Here is a 24,938-nt window from a genome sequence, read left to right on the forward strand (position 1 = left end):
GAGGGCAACAAAGATGATCAGGGGACTGGAAACAAAGCCCTATGAAGAGAGACTGAAAGAACTGGGCATGTTTAGCCTTGAGAAGAGAAGACTGAGGGGAGATATGATAGCGCTCTTCAAGTACTTGAAAGGCTGTCACAGAGAGGAAGGCCAGGATCTCTTCTCAATCATCCCAGAGTGCAGGACACAGAATAATGGGCTCAAGTTACAGGACGCCAGATTCTGGCTGAACATCAGGAAAACCTCCTGACTATTAGAGCAATACAACAACGGAACCCATGACCTAGGGAGGTAGTGGGCTCTCCCACACCAGAGGCATTCAAGACGAGGCTGGACAGCCATCTGTCTGGGATGCTTTGACTTCGATTCCTGCATTGAGCAGGGGGTTGGACTCGATGGCCTTGTAGGCCCCTTCCAACCCTACTATTCTATGATTCTATAAATATTTTCTTATATGTGCTCATAACACAGATTTACCAATATACCCAAAAGAACCAGTGCCACCTACCAGATCCACCACTACATCTTTGTGGAAAGTATTTCGCCATTCAGCTGCCACATTGCATACATATACCACAGCCTCTGGGTCATCAGCATTGACATGGAAAATGGGTGCATTAACCACCCGGGCCACATCTGTTGGGTATGGAGAAGACCGAGCCATACGGGGGTCAGTAGTGAATCCAATCTGGAGAAGACAATAGAAACAATTTAAGAAAAGTAACCATGAAGAGAACTAAGGGTTTGAGTAAGAGCTACATGGGGACTTAATTAATTAAATGTATAGGCCGACTTTCTCTCAAAGAATGGCGCTCAAGGCGGCTTATAATAAAATCTGGATTAAAAATACAATCTTCAATTAAAACATAATAAAACAAATTAAAACCACAACTAAAAAGAAATAAACAACACCAACCAATCGGAAAACCCCTTCAGCAACAGACCAGTTCATATGACAAAGGCTTGCCTCAATAAAAACATTTTTGCCTGCTGGCAGAAGGACAGCAAAGAGGGGGACAACCTAGCCTTTCTCAGCAGGGAATTTCAGAGTCTGCGATCAGCTCTGGATCTCCATTAATGCATCACCATTGACTGAAAATGCTTTATGCAAAAGTAGTTGACTGCTTAGGCAGTGATTCCAAAACAGTGGGGCCCAGGATCCACTGAGCAGATTATATTTATAACACAGTTTAGAGCATAGATTGGATCCCAAAGCAGCTTGCAGTTAAATTCCACCGCAAGGAACACAAGTAAATAGGTATGTGTTTATACATGGTGGGGAGAGGAAGATAGTTCTGGCCCACATGTTTTTTCCTTTCTTTGCATTTTCAGTTCCTCTTGTCATCACTAACTTAGCTAGTTTATTCCTTTATGAAGCTGCCATCAGTGTTTTAATTATTTCAGAGATGTACAGCTCTTTTCTCTCTGTACATGATGAAAGCTTTTTCACCAAATACTCCAAGTATCTGTTAGGGCTAGGCATAACACTGAGAAATTTGAGTTTTCAGTTGAAGATGGTAGTTTCTTAAGTTTTAGTCCTCTGCTTTCATGCCCACCTTCCAGCTGCTGCTGGCTGAAAATTGCTGAACACCTATGGTATCACTATTCAATAAGGGCTTCCCTCCTAGACGTGTGTCCCAGCAATGAATTAGCTGAAGTTATGAAAGGACAATGCTTTGGTTATGAGCTCAACTATTACAGCTCAGCCAACATCACTCCAGGTAGCTGCCATGTTCTTCTTCTAATTTGCAAATAAACAATAACAAACAGACAACATCAAGGGGGAACCCCAAAAAGTCAGGGGGAGAAGAAAAAGAAGCTGGCATGTTTAAATTTGCCCATCCAGATGCATTTGGAGGAACAGGAGGTCAGTAACAGTAATGAGCTGTAACTGAAATCTTCACAATTAAAACAAAATTCACTGAAGTTTTACTAGGAATGTAGACACGAAACGTTAACAAGACCACCATGCTCCTAATTAGTTGCTCTGAAATTGGGAAGAGGAGCTATAGAATCTGACATTACAACAAAGATCCACATTTTACCTGGTTGTTCACTACCACGTGAACTGTCCCATGTGTTGTATAGGAAGGCAGGTCACTCAAGTGGAAAGTCTCATAAACTATACCTTGCCCAGCAAAAGCAGCATCTCCATGCAAAAGGATGGACATCACCTTTGAGGACCAAAACAAACAAACAAACAAACAAACAAACAAACAAAAGGCTTATCAGTAATCTTGAAGCACTAGGTACCCAGAGCTGAATGCAGAGGTTATGGCAATGTTACTTAAGAAGAGGTTATTGGTTGGAGAAGGAAGCAGACAACAAGAAGTCTATATCAGAGGTACTACTTTGGCACGGAAAAATATCTTTCTTCCAATTGACCACCCATGCGTAGAGAACAAAAAAGGACTAGACAGGTTATATGTGCCAACTTACTTTCTTCCCTTCAGTGTCTCCACAATAAAATTGTTCTGCCTTTGTCTTGCCCTGAACTACAGGATCAGCAGCCTCCAAGTGGGAAGGATTTGCAACCAATGAAAGAGTGATGTTCCGGTCAGTGACACGATTAATCCTCCGGTGGTACATTCCCAAATGATACTTTACATCCCCTGAGCCCTGAGAAGAGAGAACAAGTCTGACTTTAAGTCTGAGTTTCTGATGCTGTGAATTTTCAGGGCCTCGAGAAAGCCACAAAATGTTTACAGTCTGAGTCCTTTGGAAGGGAATGAACCTTGTCCAAGGTGCATGGAGTGTTCATTCAAAGCAAGTGCAGAGTTGTCCAGAATACAAAACAGAATGGATAAAAGGGTGCTGCTGCTGCTGAGAAGACTGCTTTACTTTGGCCTTTACCTCTGCTCACATTGATGGGATTTTGCAGTATGGCTCTATCTAGAATGAGATTCTAGTACAGAAAGTATCAACACTTCTATCCCATATGCAGATGGGCCCAGTAGTAGCTGTCAAGAATCATTAATCTTGTAGTAGCACTCAGCTGTTACTTTAAGTCACTTGAGGAGTGTTTACAATTTCACAAGGCTCACCTTTATATAGTCATCTATCATATGGGATGAGGAGGATTAGGTACTATGGAATCTTAAATTGTATTACTTACTCCTGAATCTCAGGCTTATATGAAAGGCTAGGTTCAGAGCACTGGGAAGTTCATTTTGGCATTCAGTTACAACAGCATGTCACAATTTCAGCTTTGATGAAATGCTGCTTAAATGCTCCGGACAACATTAGGACAATCCAAGTGTTAATGCAGAGTTAGCCCCACTGACCAACTAGTAAAAATGCAAGAGGCAAACATATGGCCCTTTAAGAGCGGATGTTCAAAGGAGAAAGGGGACACGTTATGTTGCTCTTGTTTTCAAAGCTGTGTAATCATCATCCAGTATGAGAAAGAACTCTGTGGAGCAGGAGGGCATAACCTACACACAGATTAAGGAGTTGGCTCACCTCATCTGCAGCCTCCAGCTTAGAATCAAATTGGCAGAAAATCTGCTCCAACTCCTTCCTGATAACATTGGCAAGCACATTCAGACGCCCTCTAGAAAACCAAAACCATATTTAGCAAGAAACTGCGCAGGGTTATATGGAGAATTTTTTTTAAAAACTCATTTTGCCATACCTTCCCTTGCAGTAAAAAGAATTATAGCATTTCTGGTTTAACTGAACTCTTATCTTTACTATGTACAATTCATGTGGCAATTTATGATTCTGTGTTTGCCTTCATGGCGATCCAGTGAGATAATAATTTATCATTCTCATTTTTAAAATGGGAGTAATGAGACTCGGAGAAGAGCAACTTGTCCAATAACACAAAGAGCAGAGATGAGATGTCAGCTCAGGCCTCCTACATTCAAGTACAACTTGCACACCAACATATCTTCATCACCATACAAACTTCACTCCCTTCTGATAATGAGTTTACCCCAAGATCAAAGTTACCTGTGTGGCATCCCCATGATAACATAATCCACTCCTTTCTCACTTGACTTGTCAATTATTGTCTTTAAAGCTGGGATCAGCACCTCACAACCCTCCAAACCAAACCGCTTTTCAGAAGACCACTTCCTATGCAGGAATTCTTCAAATCTGGAAGGCAGAAAATAAGTCACTTTTAAGACAACTGCCACAGAACCCAGAAGGGTCTTAGATAATTTTAAGTGAGTTGTGTAAACTAATATGCTATTACTAAAGAAAAACGAAGTCTCTAATTCAACAGGACAAATATGTAGGAAGGGATTTAAAGAGGTGTGATAGAATCTTTAAAAATTAGTTCAGGAAGGACATTGATTACATTTTTAAAAGTGGAGCAAAGTCAAACATAGTGAAAAGGTGATATCCTTGTCCACAGTACTTGTTCCAGTGTTCTCCAATGACAGGAACAAATGGCAGGGACAGTTGTGATCTCTGCACTCCCATTTGCTCCATGCAGAAAGTTACACTTAATCTTTTTCTCTCTACTATTTCCTATTGCAAAGGAGAAGGGATAGTGGAGAGGGGTATATATGGAGATGTCTTTGTGTAACCCCTTAATCTTGATCTGAAATGGGGAGACAAGACATACAAATCTGTATTCAAGATTTGGAACCTTTGCCCTAACACAGGGGTACACATCCTGTGTCCCACAAGACAATTACTGTGCCTCCCCCCCACCCCCGCCCAAGGGTGCTCTGACCCTCCCACCATTTCATTCCCTTCCCCACACCAGACAGCCTCATACTGATCGCTCTTTCCCTGCCACTGCTAGCTATGTTGAAAGAGAGATCTGTATCAGGATTGCTGGTATATGTGTGTGTGTGTGTGTGTGTGTGTGTGGGTGTGTGTGGGCGTGTGCAGTCTGTAACACCTAACATCACATGAGGCCCTCTGGGCCAACAAGGTTGTGCATTCCTGCTCTAAAGCATTGTGAATGTGGACACACAACAAATTGGAACACCAATTTGTAATGGGCTGTGAATAGGGATGGCGGAGAATTTCTCCCCGAATCTTCGGGGGGCTGAGCGCCAACGCATTTGGCCCCCCAAAATTGGCGGTGAAATTCTCCGCCCCCCCCCCCCGGGATGGGACTTACCTTTGGCGAATGTCCATCCCGGCGGCGGGTCCCGGCAGCGGTTCGTCGGCCTTTCGGCGGGGGCGGGGGCGGCAGCCGGTCTTCTGACCGGCTGCTGCCGCCGCCATTACAAAGTAAAGTGTAAAAAACCCCCAAACCCCGTGATAGGCTACGTAACGATTAATGTAGCCTATCATGGCTAGATTTCCAAAGTCAGCCGTGATAGGCTACGTAAATCGTTACGTAGCCTATCACGGGTGACTTTGAAAAAAAAAAGCGCGTATGCAAATGGCGGCGCCCTATGGGCGCCGCCATTTGCGTTTCTTATTTGGTCCTGGTAGTCTACGTAAAGATTTACGTAGACTACGCTGTAGTCTACGTAAATCTTTACGTAGACTACCGGGACCAAATAAGGAACGCAAATGGCAGCGCCCATAGGGCACCGCCATTTGTGTACGCGCTTTTTTCTTCTTTTTTTTCAAAGTCACCCGTGATAGGCTACGTAACGATTTACGTAGCCTATCACGGCTGACTTTGGAAATCTAGCCATGATAGGCTATGTTAATCGTTACGTAGCCTATCACGGTTGGTTTTTTTTTTTTTACACTTTTTGTTTCGCGGCCGGGGAGACGGGGCGCTTCTCCCCGGCCTGAATTTCGGCCGGGCGAGGCGGGGCTCCTCCCCCCCCTCACCTGAACTTCGGGGGGAGAAGCAAAGCGCCTCCCCCCCACCGTGAAGCACCCCTGCGAAAAGGTAAGTGACTTTTGTACATCCCTAGCTGTGAAGGACAGAGGAAGTGGGGGGTTTGAAAGGAAGAACTTCTGCCGCATTAGCGTGAGGCATAAAAAGCATCACTCAAAGAGATGTAGAGGCAGTAGCAACACCTGGTCATGGCATGGCAAGCTGCATTTTCAAAAGGAAGTACTTTTTAAAACCGCCCCCACCTCCGCAATACAGAGTGAGGGTCACATTCTTCTGGATCTCTCAAACATCCTGCTTTATGACTCAAGAGTATGGGAGGCCAGAGTAAAAACAGGACGAGGGAAAAAATTATAAGGATTCAGAAGGGTAATTTTGCAAGTCATCCAGGGAGCCAGCAGACGAAGCTGTGCATATAGATTCAGTGTGGTCACATATAGTTAATCTCAGTATGAAATAGGTCAAAGGTGCGAGTAAGCAGAGAAAAGTGGGAAGAACCAGCACTTGAGGGCTTTCCTAAATAAAGAGTAGACTTTCTGTTTCATGTTAGGCTACACTCTATGCAATGACTGCAATAACTTATCCCCTGTAATGGGTTGGAGGGAAGGGGGAAGAGGATAATTATAGTCTTGATTGCTGCTTTAGCCGGAAAAATCTCATCAAGAAGGATGTACATGCAGCGTCAACGAAAGTACACAGCCCTTCAAGAAATAACGAACACATAAGGTTTTTAAATTACAAGGTTCATAAGAAAGTGGGAATTGCTTTTGAGGAGGTATCTTTAGTGTCTAATTTCTGGTTCTGTGCAACTTTTTGGCTTCATTTTAAAAGACCAGGTGAGCACTCCAGTGCCGAGTGGTTCATAAGAAGTGCTTAGTTTTTCACAGCACAATTCTATCCATGTCTATTTAGAAACAAGACCCACTGAGTCCAATGGCACTTACTCTCAGGTAAGTGTATATAGGATGGCAGCCTAAAACAGCAAAGCAATAAAACAGTATGAATATGAGGAAGGAGGGGTGGCATCGCTCACCAACATCTCAGGCAAAAATGGTTTTTAAGACATACCCTTTCGTGGACCAGAGCCCACTTCACCAGATGCATGGGATGTCATCCTGAGTTAGCATGGGTGTAGGTCTACCTATTCACTGAAATCTCTCTCTCTCTCTCTCTCTCTCTGCTATTGCTTAATGTGTTTAGGCCTCTTGATGAGGAAGCTCTACATAACACAAATTTATCCTAGGTGGAGGCACAGTTATTTGCTCAAATAAAAGGCCACTCCCCACGAGAAATGTGCTCTGAAGAACATGCTGTAGAGAGCAATACGTCTCTGCCTCTTTACATCTCAATTTGCCAAGGATGTCAACACTTGGACAAACTCTCATTCTTCTGGGCCATGTACCTACACTGGTAGGCTCCTAATCTGTTTCCATGAAATATGAAACCTGGGAGGCTTCAGGGCTTCTACTAACACATAGACACACACATTCCCTCCACCTACAACTCCAACAAGTTTCATTAATGCAGGCTGAAGAAATAGAAGTACCTGGTTGATCGGACTAGTCTAGCCAGCAGGGTGCGCTGCTCCTCATTAGAGAACTGCATGACACCAGGTGTTTCAAATTTCTGCCTTATCCATTGGCACTGCTCCAGATCATTAATAAACATGAATTCTACACCAATGTGCTGACAGTAAGCCATCTGTTTAATACAGAAAGGGAGGATACAAGTTAAAGCAGAAGTTCTGACCATTTCCAAGCACAAATTAAATTATCATATAAGTTAGTCATGTCTAAACATAATCCTATTTATTGTACTGATATCCTTCATTTCCTCTAATAAAATTGGGGTGGCGCACATTCGGTTAGCCCATTTTACCATCACAAATACCTTGTGAGGTAGATTAGACTGGGGTGGGCAACTTGTGGCCTTCCAGATGTTGTTGGACTGCAACTCCCATCATCCCTCACCATTGGCTATGTTGGCTAGGCTGATGGGAGTTGTGGTTCAACAATATCTGAAGGGCCACAACTTGCCCATTGCTAGATTAGACTAGCAGAGAGGCCCATCTGGTGAAGCTTCATAGATAAGCAAGGATTTGGGGCCTGGTCTTGACAATCCAAATCCAACACACTATGCACTGCACCACACTGGCTCTGGAATTAGATTTAGTTTCCAGTAAACATAGTCAGGACCACGCACTTGAAGACTGTGTATTGTATCCAAACCTAGGACTGAACCCCCGGCCCCTGAAGTTGGATATATCCAAGGTCTTCAGCTAAGCCAGTGGTTTTCAAACCTTGGAAATTTATCAGGGGCTCCTCAACAAGTAGATAATGGCAGACAAGCTTATCTAAAAGATACAGCTTGACCATTACTACTAATCTGCCTCTGCAATGTGCAGCTAAAGTGGACCACTCAGTGGACCACTCGTTTTGGAGTTCACTCAGTTTACATGAGCAATGATCAAGGCCCAACTGGCCTGGCTAATGCGCTGTGTAAAATTAATATATATCCTAAAGCAATGCACAGAGGTTCCATGACAAACAAGCTGAAGTGTAAAGTGCTCCTTGCAGGCAGAAAACAACCGAGTTAAAAATCACAGAAATCACTGTACTAGCTGCACTTTAAAATGGTTGTGTTCAAATTCTAATACCGAGCAAGGGGACTGCATGAGATGCAAGCAGAGCAACAATGGAATGTCTGGCAAGTGGTGGCAAGGCTGGCCTTTAAACAGCCTTGTTGGAAATTATTTTTAGGCATAGACATGACACTGAGAGCTAACACAGGCAGAGGACACAAAGTTCTATTTCCTTCACCAGAAAGTGCTGCTGCCTTATGAAGCACGTTAATTAGAACCTTGTTATTGAGTGGAAAGTGAAGGCAACCCTAAAACCCAGAATAAAGGGGGGTGTATTTTGAGATGACAAGTAGACTAGGAAAAAGCCACTGCTGGTGAGGCGGCTGACTGTTCATCTCTATTCTGCATGAACGTAGTTACAGCAGGTACATGAAAGGAGTGTTACTGTCCTTGAAGGTTTTCTCATCCCTGTCCCCTCCCTTTTCTTTTTAAGAGTCAGCAGCAGCTGTTCTTTTGCTCTGCTGAGCAAGAGGCACCCACACTGGCAAGGAAAACTGTATGTCTACCAGAATACAGAGGAGGATATTTGCTTCCATCAGGAATGGCCATTAAAACTTTTAAGCTTTCATATTACATACTTTTCACAGTGCAGCAGTTTTGGGAATCATAGAATAGTAGGGTTGGAAGGGGCCTACAAGGCCATCGAGTCCAACCCCCTGCTCAATGCAGGAATCCAAGTCAGAGCATCCCTGACAAATGGCTGTCCAGTCAGCCATTTGTCGAACACTCAAATGTTGTCTCCCACTCCCACTCAAATGGGAGTCGAACACTCATAAGAATCTGCTCTCACTTTCCCATCTGTTGTTGCAGGTCTGGATAACTGTATTTTAAATTACTATTTTACTGCCTTTCTGAGATGTGCAGTGCACTAGGGATCAAATTCTCTACAGTGTATTTCCCTAAAATAGTTCCTCAAGGACAAGTTATTCTTGAAAACATCTTACCTGTCCAAAGACTCGGCTATAGATGTACTTCCTTAAAGAAGAATTCACATAGGCTTTGAAAGTGTACTTTACATTTCAGATTAAGGTACAGCATAACCTGGTATTAGCAGGTGAATCTGTATGTGGGCTTCCACAATATTCTGAGAACAGGTAGCTCTTAATGAAGGCTTTTCCCTCTTGCAGTTTCCAGAAGCAGCACTTCTCATCAGAAGCAACGCCACCAGCTATAACCCCTACGAACATCTCAGAGCAAACTGAGTTTAGAGGTGCTTAAAATGGCACCAGCTTGTTGCAACTTCTTCACACAAAAGGGGATCACTCATAGCAGCTGATGGCAGTGTTGCTTCTAATGACAGTAGCACAGCTTTTCGACATTGCAAGGAAAAAAACAGTTTTGAGAAGTGAGTTTACCAGGTGTGCTCTCCTACCAACTGCCACTGGGAGCAATACATCATTATCAGTGTTGGAATTGTAGCAGAGGATTTAAGCCAGGCTTCCCCAACCCGGTGCCCTCCAGATGTTTTGGACTACAACTGCCAGCATTCCTGATCACTGGCCAACTTGGTTGGGGCTGATAGGAGTTGAAGTCCAAAACATCTGGAGGGCACCACATTGGGGAAGGCTGATTTAAGCAATGTGTCTTTCTGAGGACTGCTTCACAGACAGTATTTTTCCTACAGAAAGATAATACCTATGTAGAAAATGCATGTATCGTTTCACGTGGGAAGTAAGGTGCCAACATTTATTTTGCCACACTTATGGTATGGAGTGGGACAGTTTTTCCTACATGGAGATCAGCTCCATGTAGTAAAAGCTTTTGTATTGAGCCCCATGTTTTCCCTGCAGTCTCAGATCTGTTCTTAGTCTCCATAACAGTAAGAATATATCACTTCTGCCCTGCTGTTGAGGATGATCATTATTTTAAAACAACATTTTCAGGACTACACTGTTAACAACATGTTAAAAAAAGCCAAATGCAGAAAAAGTGATCTAGGATAACAACTTTGTGATTAGAAGGCTATTTGAACATCACTCCTCTGTGCAAACTCTATGCATAATGAGCCTGGGAGTGGGCCTCTAGCAATCTTCCTTCCCACTCTTGGCTTGTAGAAGTATATGCCCAAATAAGGAAATCCTGTGTTTAATTGAATGTGGTTTGTGCAGCCATTTTAAATATGCTGTGAGAGCAGCAAGGAAGAAGCAAACAAGCCCAATGCCTGTGGCTTGCCTTGCTATGCATAGATAGCAAGGTAGGTAGGGAGAAAAGGAATAATGTCTGAACAGTTTTTAGGCCTCCAGTTTCTCACCTCTAAACGACGGATGATTTCCCGAAGTGGGAGAGCAGACTCATTTCCTCCAATGAATGTGGTAGTGGGCAAGTGAAATACCTTGTCAAGGTCGGATTCATCCAGGCCGTAAAACCCTGCAGGATTTTCATGGATAGGAGAAGGCAAAGAAGAAGTGGGGGAGGGTGTTCGATGGAGACAGCCGCAGCACAGGACCCAGGTTTTGGTGAAGAAGGGAAGGGACAAGAAAGCAGCACAAAATAAGCATGAAGGAGGTTTGTATGAATAAAAAACAAGCAGTAATTAAAATGATAGACAGGTAAGCAAGAACAAAAAAGTTCTTATAAGGCACACAGAGTATAAACAAATAATATACTTGCCATGGAAATTGGTAAATTAAATCCAGGGGAAGAATCAATAAGAATTTTAGACCCGCATAATACATTTTAGAACGTAAAAAAAGAAAACAAGTAAAAAGTATTGCGAACATACATTGCCACCACATTTCACCACATATTCAGAATTAAAAGTAAATAGAAGCAGGAAATAAAGAGTTAAAGAACCAACTCCCAGAACCAAAAGATTGAAAAGCAGCAAGATTATGTATCAGGCTTAGGGTTCTGCAGAGGACTCTCCTGAATAGCTCACCCCAGGGGAACAAAGATTTTACAATGAACTGGTCTCTGTGCAACTAAAGCTCTCTCTACAGGCCTCAAAAAGGCTTTGCTTCCTGGAAATCTTGAAATTATTTCTAAAAAATTCATTTAAATATCTACTATGCAAAACTTCCAGTCACACTAACGCACACCAGGACCAACATGTTATTGCCGCTATTAAAGTACTTTAGCATCAGCTGCTAGAATAAAAATTAAAAGATATTTCGGCTGAAGATCTGACAGCTCTGAGGGCCAGAAAGATGTCTATAAAAGGATATAGCAACTGACAGGAGTGGATTCTGCACAGCAGTTTGACAAGAACTTTGCAACATTAAAGACAAACTCCTTAATGATTAACAACTTGATATCTAGTGAATGTCTGGCAACTGCTGCAGACAAAATTTATCTATTTTGAAATTCCTGTCTCACTTTTCCACATCAAATATGCACTCAGAACCAGCAAACTAACACACTATCTAATCCAGAGGGAGACAAAAGTCAAAACAAAGGTCAGGCAAAAGTTCTGAAGAAACAATGCCTTAAGATGATGGCAGAAGGCTGCTGAGGAGAGGAGTAGATGGATTGCCTGGTAGAGCGAGTTCCACATCCTGGACGCCTCAATCAAGAAGGCCCTTCCCTTGTTCCTGCCAACTACACTTCAGATGGTGGCAGGACACATGAAAGGGCTTCTATTGTTCACCTCAATGGGCAGGAAGGGGGCCATCCCATTCTTCTTCCTATAACAGGCCAATTCCAAAGCATTTTATTCTTTTATCACACTTCTGCTCCACTGTAATAGAAGACTATGTAATCTTGGAAGCAGGTTGGTAGAAAAAGAACTTCATGTTATACCCGATGAAAAACAGCCACCCAATGCTGAGTTCTCAACCTTTCCCTGCAATGTTTAGTTACACTTACCCCATGTTGCCCTCCCACTAGCAGCAGCCAATGATGTAGAGTGAGGGCAGGGAAACAAAATGGGATAAATCTGACTAAACATTATAGCAGAGATGGGCAACTTGTGGCCCTCCAGATGTTGCTGGTCCACAACTCCTATCATCCCTCACAATTGGCTATGCTGACTAGGGCTGATGGGAGTTGCAGTCCAGCAACATCTGGAGGGCTGGAAATATTGCTGCCATTTTTGGTGGCAGCCCCATATCAAGTGTCACATGGAGTTATGTCCTTAGGAGGAACATCTGGCTAGTTAATTACCATACTGTCCCCCCCCCTTTTAAGAGCAGAAATGTGAAATATTTAAGGACTTTACAAGCAACACACTGTCAGCCTGAAGGATATCACTTTGCAAACATGGACATAGGATCAGGCTAGGGTAAATGCAAGTGTTGCAGCTATGTCAGCAGTGCATTTCCCATCCCATACTAAAGATGCTGACAGAGGAAGAAAACATGATTGGCGGGGACTTTTATGTAAGGTATAAATATGATGTGAGTTGTGGGCCAAAACATCTGGAGGGCCACACATTCCCCACCCCTGAGTTAGGTGCACTAGAATCTGATCAGCAGGACAGCAATCCAAATAGCTACAGAGATCTTATGACGCCAAATCCAGATCAAAGTCAAAGTTAGGTACCTTTTCAGAGAAGTATATAGGATCATGTGACAGCAGCAAAGTTGAAGAATATTCATCTTATACATACACCAAGGAAGAATTGTCTTAATACCCTTCACTTCCCAAGTGTTATATATCCTTCATAACATACTAGTCTGCCAGGAAGAAGGCCAGAGAAGTTAATCAGTTCTAAGCACCACATATTGTTTGGGATAACCCCACTGTTTTCACTAATATTGCTCCCTTCAATCATTAGATTAAAAATAATTTTTCAGCTAGGAGCTTACAATGAAGAATTTGGGCACCTAACTGCCCAACTCTTCTGCAAGTGCCAATTCAGGATTACAAGGGTATGGCAATCTCTTAGCATGGCAGAAAAATAACCAAAACTAGTTATTTAGATGAATCTCGCTGCCTAAAGTTAAGCATCTGTGTGGATCATTTTGCACAACAAAGACAATTCACAGAAATCAGCCTAAGTATCACTACCAGCCACTTGGACATATACTCTGATGAACATCCAGTAACAATTAAATTTTAGCATAGTACAGGATGCTAAAGCATGACAATGCTTTCTGAAATACTCAAGAGAACAAAAAAAAGACAAGCATACAATAGGGAAAATGGCTACCAATCTGAACCAAATGGAAGAGTACATAATTTGGGAGCATGACTGAGGAAGCACTTTGATCACACACATCTGTTTCACTGTCAACAATGAAAATCTCTTTGGGAAGGAAAAGGCATAACACTGTTGCAATATGGGGCAAGCTATAACTTTACCTAAACTGTACATGCCCAGAGTCCCAGAGTCAACTATTCAGAGAGTCCTAATCTCCAGAAGGGTTAAATGCTCATTATTTGCATACCTCCTACTGTTAGCACTCTCAGCCGCTCCTTGAATACTGCAAGATCTGGGGAAGGAGGGAAAGGTGGGATGCAGAAAGGAGAAGACAGAGAGACCCAGTCAAAGTTAGTTTTTTAAAACCCCAAGAATTGTGAAAGTAGTAATATAAAGAGAAAGTCTACTTTTTAAACAGTACCCACACATACAGTTAAATCCACCACAGAAGAGAGGGTTAGAATGAAGGATGCCTGCACTAATACAGGGGGAAGAAATCCTTGAGTGAATCTTTCAGGGCTAGCTATATAAACTGTACAAAGAAAAAAAGGCATGACGATTATACTGGATAGACAGCAGTTAAGCTACATGGTTTAAGATCTCATTATTGTTTCCTTAGGTAAAATATGCAAATGAAAAATAGTACAGCACATCAAGTTTAAGCCATCAAACGAGGGGTCTCTAGGGCAGGTACCCAATCAAAAATCAAAACTGAACACTTTATTATAGAATCTCTTATTTGTTTTAGGTGAAGCGGAGTTTCACCTACAGTTTGTTTTTCTTTAACATCACATTTGTATCCCACTCTTCCTCTAAGTAGCTCAAGGCAGTGTACATAAGGTTCACACACTTTACCCTCACTACCACTATGTGAGGTAGATTAGACAAAGATACTGAAAGCCAGTGAGATTCACAACTCAGTCTGTATAGCCTACATTTCAGTTAACAATCTAATCACTGGCTACTCTGGCTTTCTGCTCTTATCTTCAGAGTTATTTTTATCAAGGTGGGAATTACTGTCCATGGCTTTGCTTAAATCCTTGCTTGGCTGTAGTACAGATTTTGAGGCCAACTCCCACAGAAGAACAATTTACTGGGAGGATCTTACCAAGCAGAAACCGGTTGTGTACCACTGAAGTCACTGCTGACATAACTCACCTTTCTCAATTGGCCTCAATGCCCAGAAGCACAATTTGCCCTCGAGGAGGAAACCACTGAAGTCTTTTGGTGGAGCTTTCTCATGGAGCTGAGTAGGCACCTTCCTAAGCATACTTATCTACCCCGCTGAGAAAGCTTTCAGCACAGGATGATCATTAGTTCAGGATGCAACTGTAAACACTGCCCTCTGTATGCAGTTGTAAGCATCTAGACTCCTTTGAGCAAAAATGCATTTCAGTGGTACCTTAGCTCCTGAATTAATGACCATCCTGTGCTGAATGCATCAGGCAAGTATGGGTATTGTACAGCAGTTTGAGAAAGCTCTGAACCTCAAGGCGAGGGAAGTTCTTACTTATAGGGAAGTTTCTACTCAGCTCCAAGAGGAGAGGGCTTTGATGGTTTCCCCCAGGGAGGGGCCATGTTCGATTCAGAGAATGCTTCTGGGCATTAAGGCCAATTGAAGAAGTAGAGTCAGACGAGTAGCTTTTAAGAATCTGCTGCTTATGTACTCCAAGGATGAATCTGGGGTTCAAAATGGAATCTGAGTAATTTGCACAAAGGTACCTAGACAGCCACAGATTTGAAGTCTCTCACCCTCCCCAGCCAAGAGCCATCAGTGCCGAGAACAGCCAGCTGAATACTCACCTGTGAGATTCTCTCAAGTGCCAGTCCACAAGATGAGTTATACTCCTCTCAGATCAGTAGTGGGAGAATTAACACACACACTTTGACGGGGACTGCCTCAAGAACACCATGGCCTGCCCTACAGCTTCCCAAATAAGTTCTTCCAAAGCAGCAAGCACCATTAACCATTAACTGAATGAGAGGATCACAGATATTCTACACTCATCCCACCACATGATCCCCGGACAGACAGATCCAGAGCAATGAATAATAAGATAAAACAATATTTTGAAAAGTAAAAGGCACAATGCTGTGAAAGACACTATGCCTCATGATGTCGGAACAAGTCAAAGCCTCTCACCACAAGGTTCATGTAGGCTGCCCCTGCTCCTTGCCATTGTTGCAGATGGCGGGTTGGAGTGGCACCTGAGAGAATCTGAGGAAAACAAATCATAGGCGAGTACCCAGACTGTCTCAGGTGCTATTCCACAAGTTGGCTCATACTAAAGCAATGCACCTCTATGTGGGTAGGACAAATTGCATCAGTGGAAGGACCGAATCTATGATAGCCTACCAAACAGAACAAACCAATTTAGTCCAGAACAGCACATTTTATTTATTTATTTATTTTCATTTAATTTCTATACCACTCAATATCCCAAGCTCTCTATTCCCAAGTGGCTTTGTATACCTCTGCCTAAGAAGCTAGTGAAGTCACCCACCTATAAAGAGCATTAGTTTTAAGACTTCTTAGGACCAACTTGCAAAATAAAATTAAAATCCAGAATGTGACAAATCTTTATTTTGGTTGTATGTAACTCATGGTCCTTTCAACATTCTACTAAGGTTCTCCACTTTGCATCACAAATCCTATTGGTGGATTGTTTACAGGGTGCCAAAAGAATTAAGATAGACTTGTTAGAGTAGACTAGAGACCAACGCTTCACTCAAATGCCATGCAATCAACTATAGCATGCAAGGATTGGGATGGAGTGTAGTAGTCTTGTGTTCTGTGTTGATTCTTGGGGAAAAAGCAGCTGTGTAGCACTACCATCTCATTGAAAGATCAAGTAAAGACTGGCTTGCAGGAGCGGAGGGCTTGCCCTTCCAAAGTGCCCTGGAGGTTATATAAATTGAATCATCTATTGAATTTTCAGCCATAACTTGGTTGCTAGATCTTGAAGGCCTGCTGCTTGAAAAAGCCAATGAATTACCATTCTGCCACTTTTTGCTGAGGCAAAAGACATCTGAGAGGATACAGAAAGGGATGTGGTGTGCCTACAGATAGTCTCCAAATCAATTATTGTTATATAGACAACCTCCTAATGGCCTGAGAGGCATGTAACCCTTCTTGTGGAGTAGCACCTAAGACAATCTAGAAAAAGAATAAAAAATCCATGTATATTTTTATGGAAACAGGAATCTACACTTGTTCTCAAAAGGTTTGTGGTTCTAATCAGGATCTCTGCACTATGTTAGTGGCAAGACAATTAACAAGAAAAATAATGGTGTGCACACAAGGAAAAAAACAGGATAAGGCAATATTTTCAATTAGACATGAACATGCAGAAGTACGTTTTCTTATCTGTAATAAAAGACTTGTATCCAAGAAGTAAAAATTAAAATATACAAAAAGACGTCACAGTGTTGGAGTCACACTGAAGTCATGCTGTTGGATTACTTAAAATTAAGGCCAACATCTTCCAAACTAAAATATGAGCCACATTTCAGCCAATACTATCTTCTCTCCGCTTGTGACTCTCCCTGATTAGTATTTTTATATCTAGGAATGCAATAACTTTGTACCTGTTTGCATTCACATTTTAGAATGCAGGCACAAAAGCAAGTCAGTGCAAAGTTAGCAATTACCTCTGCAAACTATACTTTAGGAAGATTTGTGGCAAATATCATGGACTTTATTGCTAGGATCAAAAACAGTGCTACACAAAAGAAGAATACCTAGACAAACCTCTTTCACAGAAGCCACTACTAGCTGATAAACCCCAACTGGATATTAATTAGCTTTCAGCAGCAAGCCTGTACTCAGCATAAAAATCACATTAGCACAGCACTTCTGGGTGTCAAAGGACAATAGTAACTAATTCATTCTTTCAGTATTGCTAATCAGCAAAGACTCTAGTAACTTTAGAATCACTCCTTGGTAAGAATATGAAATTGACCTTCATACTTCTATAACTCAGATCAGCTAGTGTCATCCTAAATCTGTGACTAAGACACTAATTAGTTTCAAAAGGAAATCCCAGGGAAACATGACTATTTAAGCTTAATTTGCTACTGACTTATCTTCTAAGAAGCACAAATTACTTTTACTTTTAGTCTCCCTGTGCCTGCAGTACCATATACACACATGACTATTTTAATGTGTGAAATAGCTGACTGGAGGAGTTCTTTCCTCACCATTAGATGTGATGAGAAAGGCTCCACCCTGCCCCTTTACACAGCATTTTGCAACTCTTGCCTGGGAGTGGGTCTGCTTATGTTAATATCTCTGTCCAAACATCCTGAAGAACATTATGGGAAAGTGCTAAAAAAAAGTATTCTTTCCTGAAAATGTAGTAGAGCTTGAAGAACCAAATAAAGTGGGATGAGGGGCAGAGTGCTATTCACAAGATACACCTCGGGAAAAACAGCTGGCGTGTACATCAGCTTGCAGCAGGTTTCCAATTACAGGCAGGAAACTACCCCGTGCTTATTGGTACAGTCAAACAGTACACAGCAAGAGTCACAAAAATAACTGGGAAGTGTTCCATCTTTAAACTAGAGTTACTAAACTTTGCTTCCTCTTACTCATGTATATTCTGAAGTTGGCATAGTCCCTTTAAACAAGATGTCAGCCACCTTGTTAAATCAATGACTGATCTCAGAGCAGATTCATTCATTTTTGAATTCTGTCACAGGTACACATATAAAAGCACATATTGCATCATATGTTAATGGCACATGTGTCAGCAGCTTTTCCATTCAAAATGCATGCAAATGGCAGCAGGGAAAGCACTGCATTCCACTCAAATATATGGAAGGAAAAAAGGGATGAACACTCCTCCGCCCAATTTATATTTGATACCATATGTGCTTATTTTCTTCTTTGGTACATAATACCAAAGAACAGCCCTTAAATCTGCTAAGGCATCCTATATGAATCTACTGCTGGCATTATTCTAAAAAAAATTCTTTTAGGTAGTTTTTTTTAATCCTACTAAAATACTTGCGTAAACATTTCAATATTCTGCAGATATGGTGGAAGGAGCCAACACCATGTATGAAACTGCTTGAGTGTCAACCATGAATGCAATGGAACCACTTAAAATAGCTCAGCCCTGGTTATACTATTCAGAACACTCTACTCTGTGATGGTCACCTCGAATACTGTGCCAAGTTCTGGACAGAACACTTTAAGAAGGATTCAGATAAAGTAGGACAAGTCCAGAGAAGGGCAACAAAGATGATTAGGGGACTAGAAACTAAGCCCTATGAAGAAAGACTGAAGGAACTGGGTATGTTTAGCCTTGAGAAGACTGAGGGGGGATATGATAGCACTTTTCAAGTGCCTAAAGAGTTGTCACACAGAAGAGGATCACAACCTGTTCTCTATAATCCAAGATTGTAGGACACGAAATAATGGGCTTAAGTTACAGGAAAACAGATTTTGGCTGAACATCAGGAAAAACTTCCTAATGGTCAAAGGAGTCAGACCATTGAACCAACTGCCTAGAGAGGTGGTGGGCTCTCTGTCACTGAAGGTATTCAAGCAGAGACTGGGCAGCCATCTGTTAACGATGCTTTAAACTGGATTCCTGGACTGAGTTTGGACTTGATGGCCTAAATGGCCTCTTCCAACTCTATGAGTCTATGAACAATCTTTATTTCTACAACAGATTCAGGGTTTTCAGTTGTGCCCAATTATCTTGAAATTAGAAAAAAATGTTTTCTGAACCAAAGCTCTGCTGCAATATGAATTCAGCAACATCCTGCCAACACCTGAAACAGCAAGACAGAAAGTTGTGACTTTCTCAGAACATCCAGTTTTAAGCCAGCCTACCAAAGTTAAAGCCATACTAGTTACATATACAGTTAATTCATTGTTTAGCAATGGGTGAGATAATGTAGCTGTATGGCAGAGCACATACTTTGCATACAGAAGGTCCTGGGTTCAATCCGACATTTTTAGTTAAAGGATCAGGTAGCAGGTGATGGGGAAGACCTCAGGCCTGTTATCTGGGAGAGCCACTACCAGTCACATATTGTGACTGACATTGTACGAGACAGTTTCCTATGTACTCCATGACGTGTCACCCATGCATATACTTTCAGCATTCTGAGAACATCAGATTTTTAATTAATTTTCTAGCCCTTATACCAGCAAAAACAAGCTTGGGAGGGTGTAGCCAACACCTAGTGAAATCTCACAGTGGGGAAAAGGAGGAAAGGAGAAGATAGTCAACAGTGACCTGCATAGCTTGCTACCCTTTCCTATGACTAATAAAACAAAATTATGCACATATTTGCATGTTTTGTAGTATACGTAATTTTAATGTGCACAATTTATATAGTTTGCAGAATTTACCTTTTCTTGGAACAGAATTGTGGCCACTTTAGTACAGAGTTTCCAATCTATTTATTTTGGTGGTGCAGAGTACACACAGCCTTGATTATTCCACAATGGATAGAAATACACACTGCTACATCATGGATTATAAAACACTTTGCTACATCATTGATTATAAAACACTAATCATGGATTATAAAACACTTTGATTACCACTGTAGTGCTCTTTAATATCTCACTTCACAAACTGAGTTTCCACTGTCCATTGCCACAGGTGATTCAGCATGTGAGGTGGCACATATTTATCAGAACACACTCCAGGTACTGTCCCAAGACCCCAATAAGACTGGATAAGATACTAAATACTAGAAGATCTAAAAATATATACCACTAGTGAATTATGGAAACACTGAGTATCTTTATTTACCCCAAACAGCCTCATTTTCAAAATATGAAGATCTCTCTGGTCAGAACAGTTTATCCAAAGCATGCAGAAGTATAGATAGCTATATTAATTAAAATCTTAGGATTAACATATATGAACACTGATAAGAAACTAGTGGTAGTATAACTCTAGTCTAAGTAAATCCTTGTTACCCATATGTAGTATTACTGATAGGTTACTAATAGTAATACAGTTACTTTCAAGCAGGGACAAAATAAAATGAGTTGCAGAGCCGGATTTTCTATCCTACAGGAGCCACACTATGTTTTTTTCACCAACATGTCCATTCCATCTGGATTCACCATCACCACCACTCCAATATACTGTACTATGCCATACCCCACTGTCCTGTACCTGACATGCTTGCTGAAGATGGTTCAGTAGTTTGTGTGGAATGTAGCAGGAATACCACAGGCCACATTGGGGATCCCCCTAAACAGCCTGATAAGAGCCCCTTGGCCTCATGGTTGACACCCCTGCATGAACGTATGCCTAATCCAGAGGGGCAACAACTTCAGAATGACAACTGCTACTCAAAGATTACCATTTAATCAAGTGAACTGCACTGCACATGTTCTCTATCACTTAATCAGAGAAGTGCTTTAAAGACATGGGTAAAAGAATATTCATCACAGTTATTTTGTTTTCTTCCTTGGATGCCTTCCATTTCACCAAAACACATTCTATGATCATGTCAATTCAGAATATCTCAACAGAAGATAATTTGTTTACATAACATGCACAAATATTCTAATCACATTTCAACCTTTAAAGGGGTTAGTTGTCATTATTATTGCTCTACTCTAAGTTAGAAGCATGCTACTTAGAAGCGCTTGCGGAGCCAGGTTGATTAACCTGTGGAAAGCACCAGCAATCAATAGAGCTCAGCCACCATAACCTGTACTACTCTCAAAAAAGTGGCAATACACTATAGTAATCAAAATGTAAAGAGCAGATTGGATTGTTCTAGAAAACTGAATTCCAAATATTGCTCAGCACACACATCCTCATCTGAACACACATGCATCTATCTTCCAGCCAAGGTTCCCATAATTTCAGTTTCTTTATTAGATGTGGGAATGCATTCCAAAGCTTCCTTGTCATGATCACTGACAGAGCCATTGGTTAAGAGTTGAAACCAAATATCCAGCTCTTCTTAGCTATGCAGCTTGCCCTAAAATCCTAAGGATTACAACTTAACTGAGTGAGGAAATGCCACCATGAAACATGCCTGGAGGCTTTTGAAAAATTATCCCCCCCCTTCCCCCCCACAGTCATATCATTGCAGAGCTCCAAGCTGGTGAAACAAGCCACCAAACCTCCAAGCAAGAGCCCTACTCGTCTTTATAACACTGGAGGTCAAGAGATGCTAAATGCAAGGAAGAAAGCCCAAGCTACACATGACCCCCAAATATTCCTCATTTTCTCAGAGAGGCAAATACTTTGCGCTACTAGTCTAATTAGAGCCATTTACAACAAAACTTAAATTAACAAGAACTGATAGAAGAGAGCAAGCTGGCTTGCACTGTGTATGTAACAGCTTGTGGCTACAATGTAGGTGACAAGGGACAGATCATCTTTGCTCCGATTTAATTATTAAAAAGTGATCATTATGAAGGAAACTTAAGACCTTTCCCTTCAGACTTAGTGAAGCAATCTATCTAGAAGCTGTGAAAGTGAGAGAGGAGCTCAAGCAATGCGGCACTAACTGCTCTTAGAGCCCTCACCCAGTTTGTCTGCGGAAGTGATAATATCGGCTGGAACGGAAGAGTCCAGATCAGCATCCAAGATGCCCAGTGGGTCGAGCTGTGCTACATGATGCCCTCGAATCTATGAAATGGGCCAGGAATGAAAAGGAAAGTGGATACCAAAAGAGGGATGAGGGGAGAGGGATGGAAAGGAAAGGGGTATAAAAGTTAAAATTACATTAGAATTAATTTGCAGAATAATTCTCACCGACGTTTGGAGAATCAGTTACTGCCGAATCATCAAAATTTACACAACTAATGCCGAGAGGATCAAGCTTGGCAATGTGGTGACCCCTGACCTAGAAACAACAACAAAATTAGTCACAATGTTGGTTTAAAATCATCTTTCACATTGCAGTGTTTCTGCAAGGCCATGGCATCAAGTTTACCTAGACCAACGCTGCTGTATTTCAATGGCAAATCCAAACAATAAATCTATTCTGCACCATAGATACTAATTTTTCTTTACAGTAACAGTGAAAATATTTACTACTACAAACTCTAAGGGATGGAAGGGTCATTATAAATACATTCATTTAGAAATGGGGCAAGGACACAAACCAATTGCTCTCTGGTGTCTAATACAACGGTTAACATGTAGGTAATTTTTGTAAATGTTTTTCCAGAAGACAACTGCACAGAGAATACTGTTTTTATTTAGGTTTAGATTAGACCCCTTGATTTTATTATACTTTTTGTATTTTTTGTGTCATGCTGAATCTGATGTTTGGGAATTGTATCTACACAGATATAAGTCAGAGATGACTGGGTTTCATGTCCTTATTCTACATATTAGATTAGATTTTGAAGGTCAAACTTCTTAGATAAAATATTGGGTGAAGTAGTGCCATTCCTTTGCTGAGATGCATAAGTTCCCTCATTTAAACAGGGGTTGGACATACCTAGTTAAGATATGATGGTCTGTCTTCAAGTAGCTCTGTTGAGACAAATATTAAAGTATCTTTTCCATTTCCATACATGTCTTCATTTTTATTTAAAAAAACTTCCAGTGGCACCAAGCACCAAGAGAACAGATTGTTTTTAATTCTTCATCTCCCTCTGAATCAACAATCTTGCTGCCTGGTACGTTTTTCCTGGTGCGCAAGTGCCTTTCATTTAGGCCATGCAATCAGACAGGACAGACAGAGATGCAAGCTGGGACATGAATCCTTATGAATTTCTGTCCAGAAGTATGGCTGTCGTAACCTGTAACTTCTGGGACTTAAATTAGCCTATTCACCCTATATGTTTAATGAACAACATGTATGAGTTAGTTATTAACATTTTTGCTATTACTTTTATGTCTAAGAACCATTTCTTGATTTGTAGAGGATTTCTTTATAGAAGAAATGTCTTTGACAGATTTAAGCTGCTCACCATACTCAAAGTAAAACACATTTTTACACTACCTGTGTGACAGTGGTATTGTTACTGAAGGAGGCTTAAGGAACTGGGATCCAGGTTCCTGGCAGAGTTGGAAAACATCCTCTGAGTAAGAGAGACTATGCCTGATGGCCTGAAGGGAAGAAGAATTGTTGCACTCTGGGATAACCACTTGTTTTTAAGGTCTGGTTTACTGCTTCTCCCCATGATGCTGACACGCTAATATTACATATGAATGCTTTTATTTCAAATACTGTATTAGCTTATGCAGAAAATAATTATTATTAATAATTAATAATTATTATTAATAATAAATAATAATAATTATTAATAAGTATTAGCTTATGCAGAAAATAGTACCTGGATAGTGAATGCACTTGGACTTACCAGTTTCCTTTTGGGCAGAACATGAATAGTGAGATACATGACAAAGTCAATATAAAGGGATTGCAATGGGGAAAAGTTGTCTCAAGGGGTATAACTCTCTGAAACATGAAATAATTTAATACATTCTTTTTACCAACCCATTAAAATCCATTACAGATATATCAGTAAGAACACACAATTGTGTGAAAACCATATAGCAGGAAGCTTTTTTTCATCAAGGTGTTAAAGAAAAGTTTTTCCAAGCTTTAAATACAATGGATACCACATAACCTATGATTACTTGTTTGCAAAACGTTCTCTAAAAACAACAGCTACCTTCAGACTAACTTCCCCAACAGGCCCAAGAATCTGACAATTCTATCCAGATTCATTATCCAGCTATTAAAATAATTTAAGTCAGCTTTCTCTTTAATGGGACTGTTCCAGGAGCTGCAGTTGTACACAAGTGTCTGCTGCTATGTATATACAACATTTTCTTTTTTCCTGAAACTTGCCCATGTGGGTTCTTAACTTGTCAGGCTGATGATATTTGCAGTGTATATTTTGGCAAACCAAGATATGCTCTCAGTTTTGGACAAATGCTAGATATATCAGGTTGGCTGAATGTCCATTGCTACTATAACAGTTGACTGTATTTTGAACATCGAGGTTTAATAAGTTGGGGATTTAAAAAAAAATGCTTGAAATTCAAGTAGCAAAACGTTACTGAGGAAGACTTCTTACAGGTTGTAAATTAGATCAAGAATGGTCCATGTTGTCTAAACACGAAGATGGCAAAGCCTTTACCTTACGTAATAGGCTTGCAATAAGATTTAGGATTGGCCAAATACATTTGATCGGCTGCATTGTGCACTTCATTCTTGTTCTCCCGTCATTCAGATCAAGCAATAAGATGCCAATGATGGTATCAGTCTGATACAATACATGTTGTCAAGTGTTCAAAGAGCTTCATATGCATTATCTAGTTGTAACCCTACAAGCCTGAAAGGTAAATTAAAATTATTATCCCCACATTGCATATGAGGGTGGGGGGACCTTATGCTTTTTACATTGCTTCTAAAATAAAACATTAGAAAATTGATTAACATGCTCAATCAGCATTTTAGCAGACTTGCCAAACGCTGAGAGTGCAACAAGATGTTGA

At 41.1% G+C, this 24,938-nt stretch overlaps 1 protein-coding gene across 5 annotated transcripts in view; it reads right to left on the minus strand.

Annotated features, from left to right (window-relative positions):
• Positions 1–24,938, minus strand: part of OGDH (oxoglutarate dehydrogenase) — a 71,480-nt gene that overhangs the window by 19,915 nt on the left and 26,627 nt on the right. For 2 of the 5 annotated variants that reach the window (XM_084803878.1, XM_084803879.1), the window contains exons 4-12: positions 22,004–22,106; positions 13,730–13,774; positions 10,654–10,769; positions 7,308–7,462; positions 3,955–4,101; positions 3,463–3,553; positions 2,440–2,619; positions 2,046–2,174; positions 509–688 (exon numbers count right to left, since the gene is read on the minus strand). In XM_084803878.1, coding sequence (XP_084660004.1) covers positions 509–688; positions 2,046–2,174; positions 2,440–2,619; positions 3,463–3,553; positions 3,955–4,101; positions 7,308–7,462; positions 10,654–10,769; positions 13,730–13,774; positions 22,004–22,106 — 1,146 coding nt within the window. Of the gene's footprint in view, positions 1–508; positions 689–2,045; positions 2,175–2,439; positions 2,620–3,462; positions 3,554–3,954; positions 4,102–7,307; positions 7,463–10,653; positions 10,770–13,729; positions 13,775–22,003; positions 22,107–22,232; positions 22,324–24,938 lie in introns of all 5 variants that reach the window. The other 3 variants (XM_084803880.1, XM_084803881.1, XM_084803882.1) reach the window with 3 other exon arrangements.

This window comes from Heloderma suspectum, chromosome 6, assembly GCF_057233095.1.
Source record: "Heloderma suspectum isolate Gila_16-S chromosome 6, 16-S_ref, whole genome shotgun sequence".
In the NCBI taxonomy this organism is placed as follows: Eukaryota; Metazoa; Chordata; class Lepidosauria; order Squamata; family Helodermatidae; genus Heloderma; species Heloderma suspectum.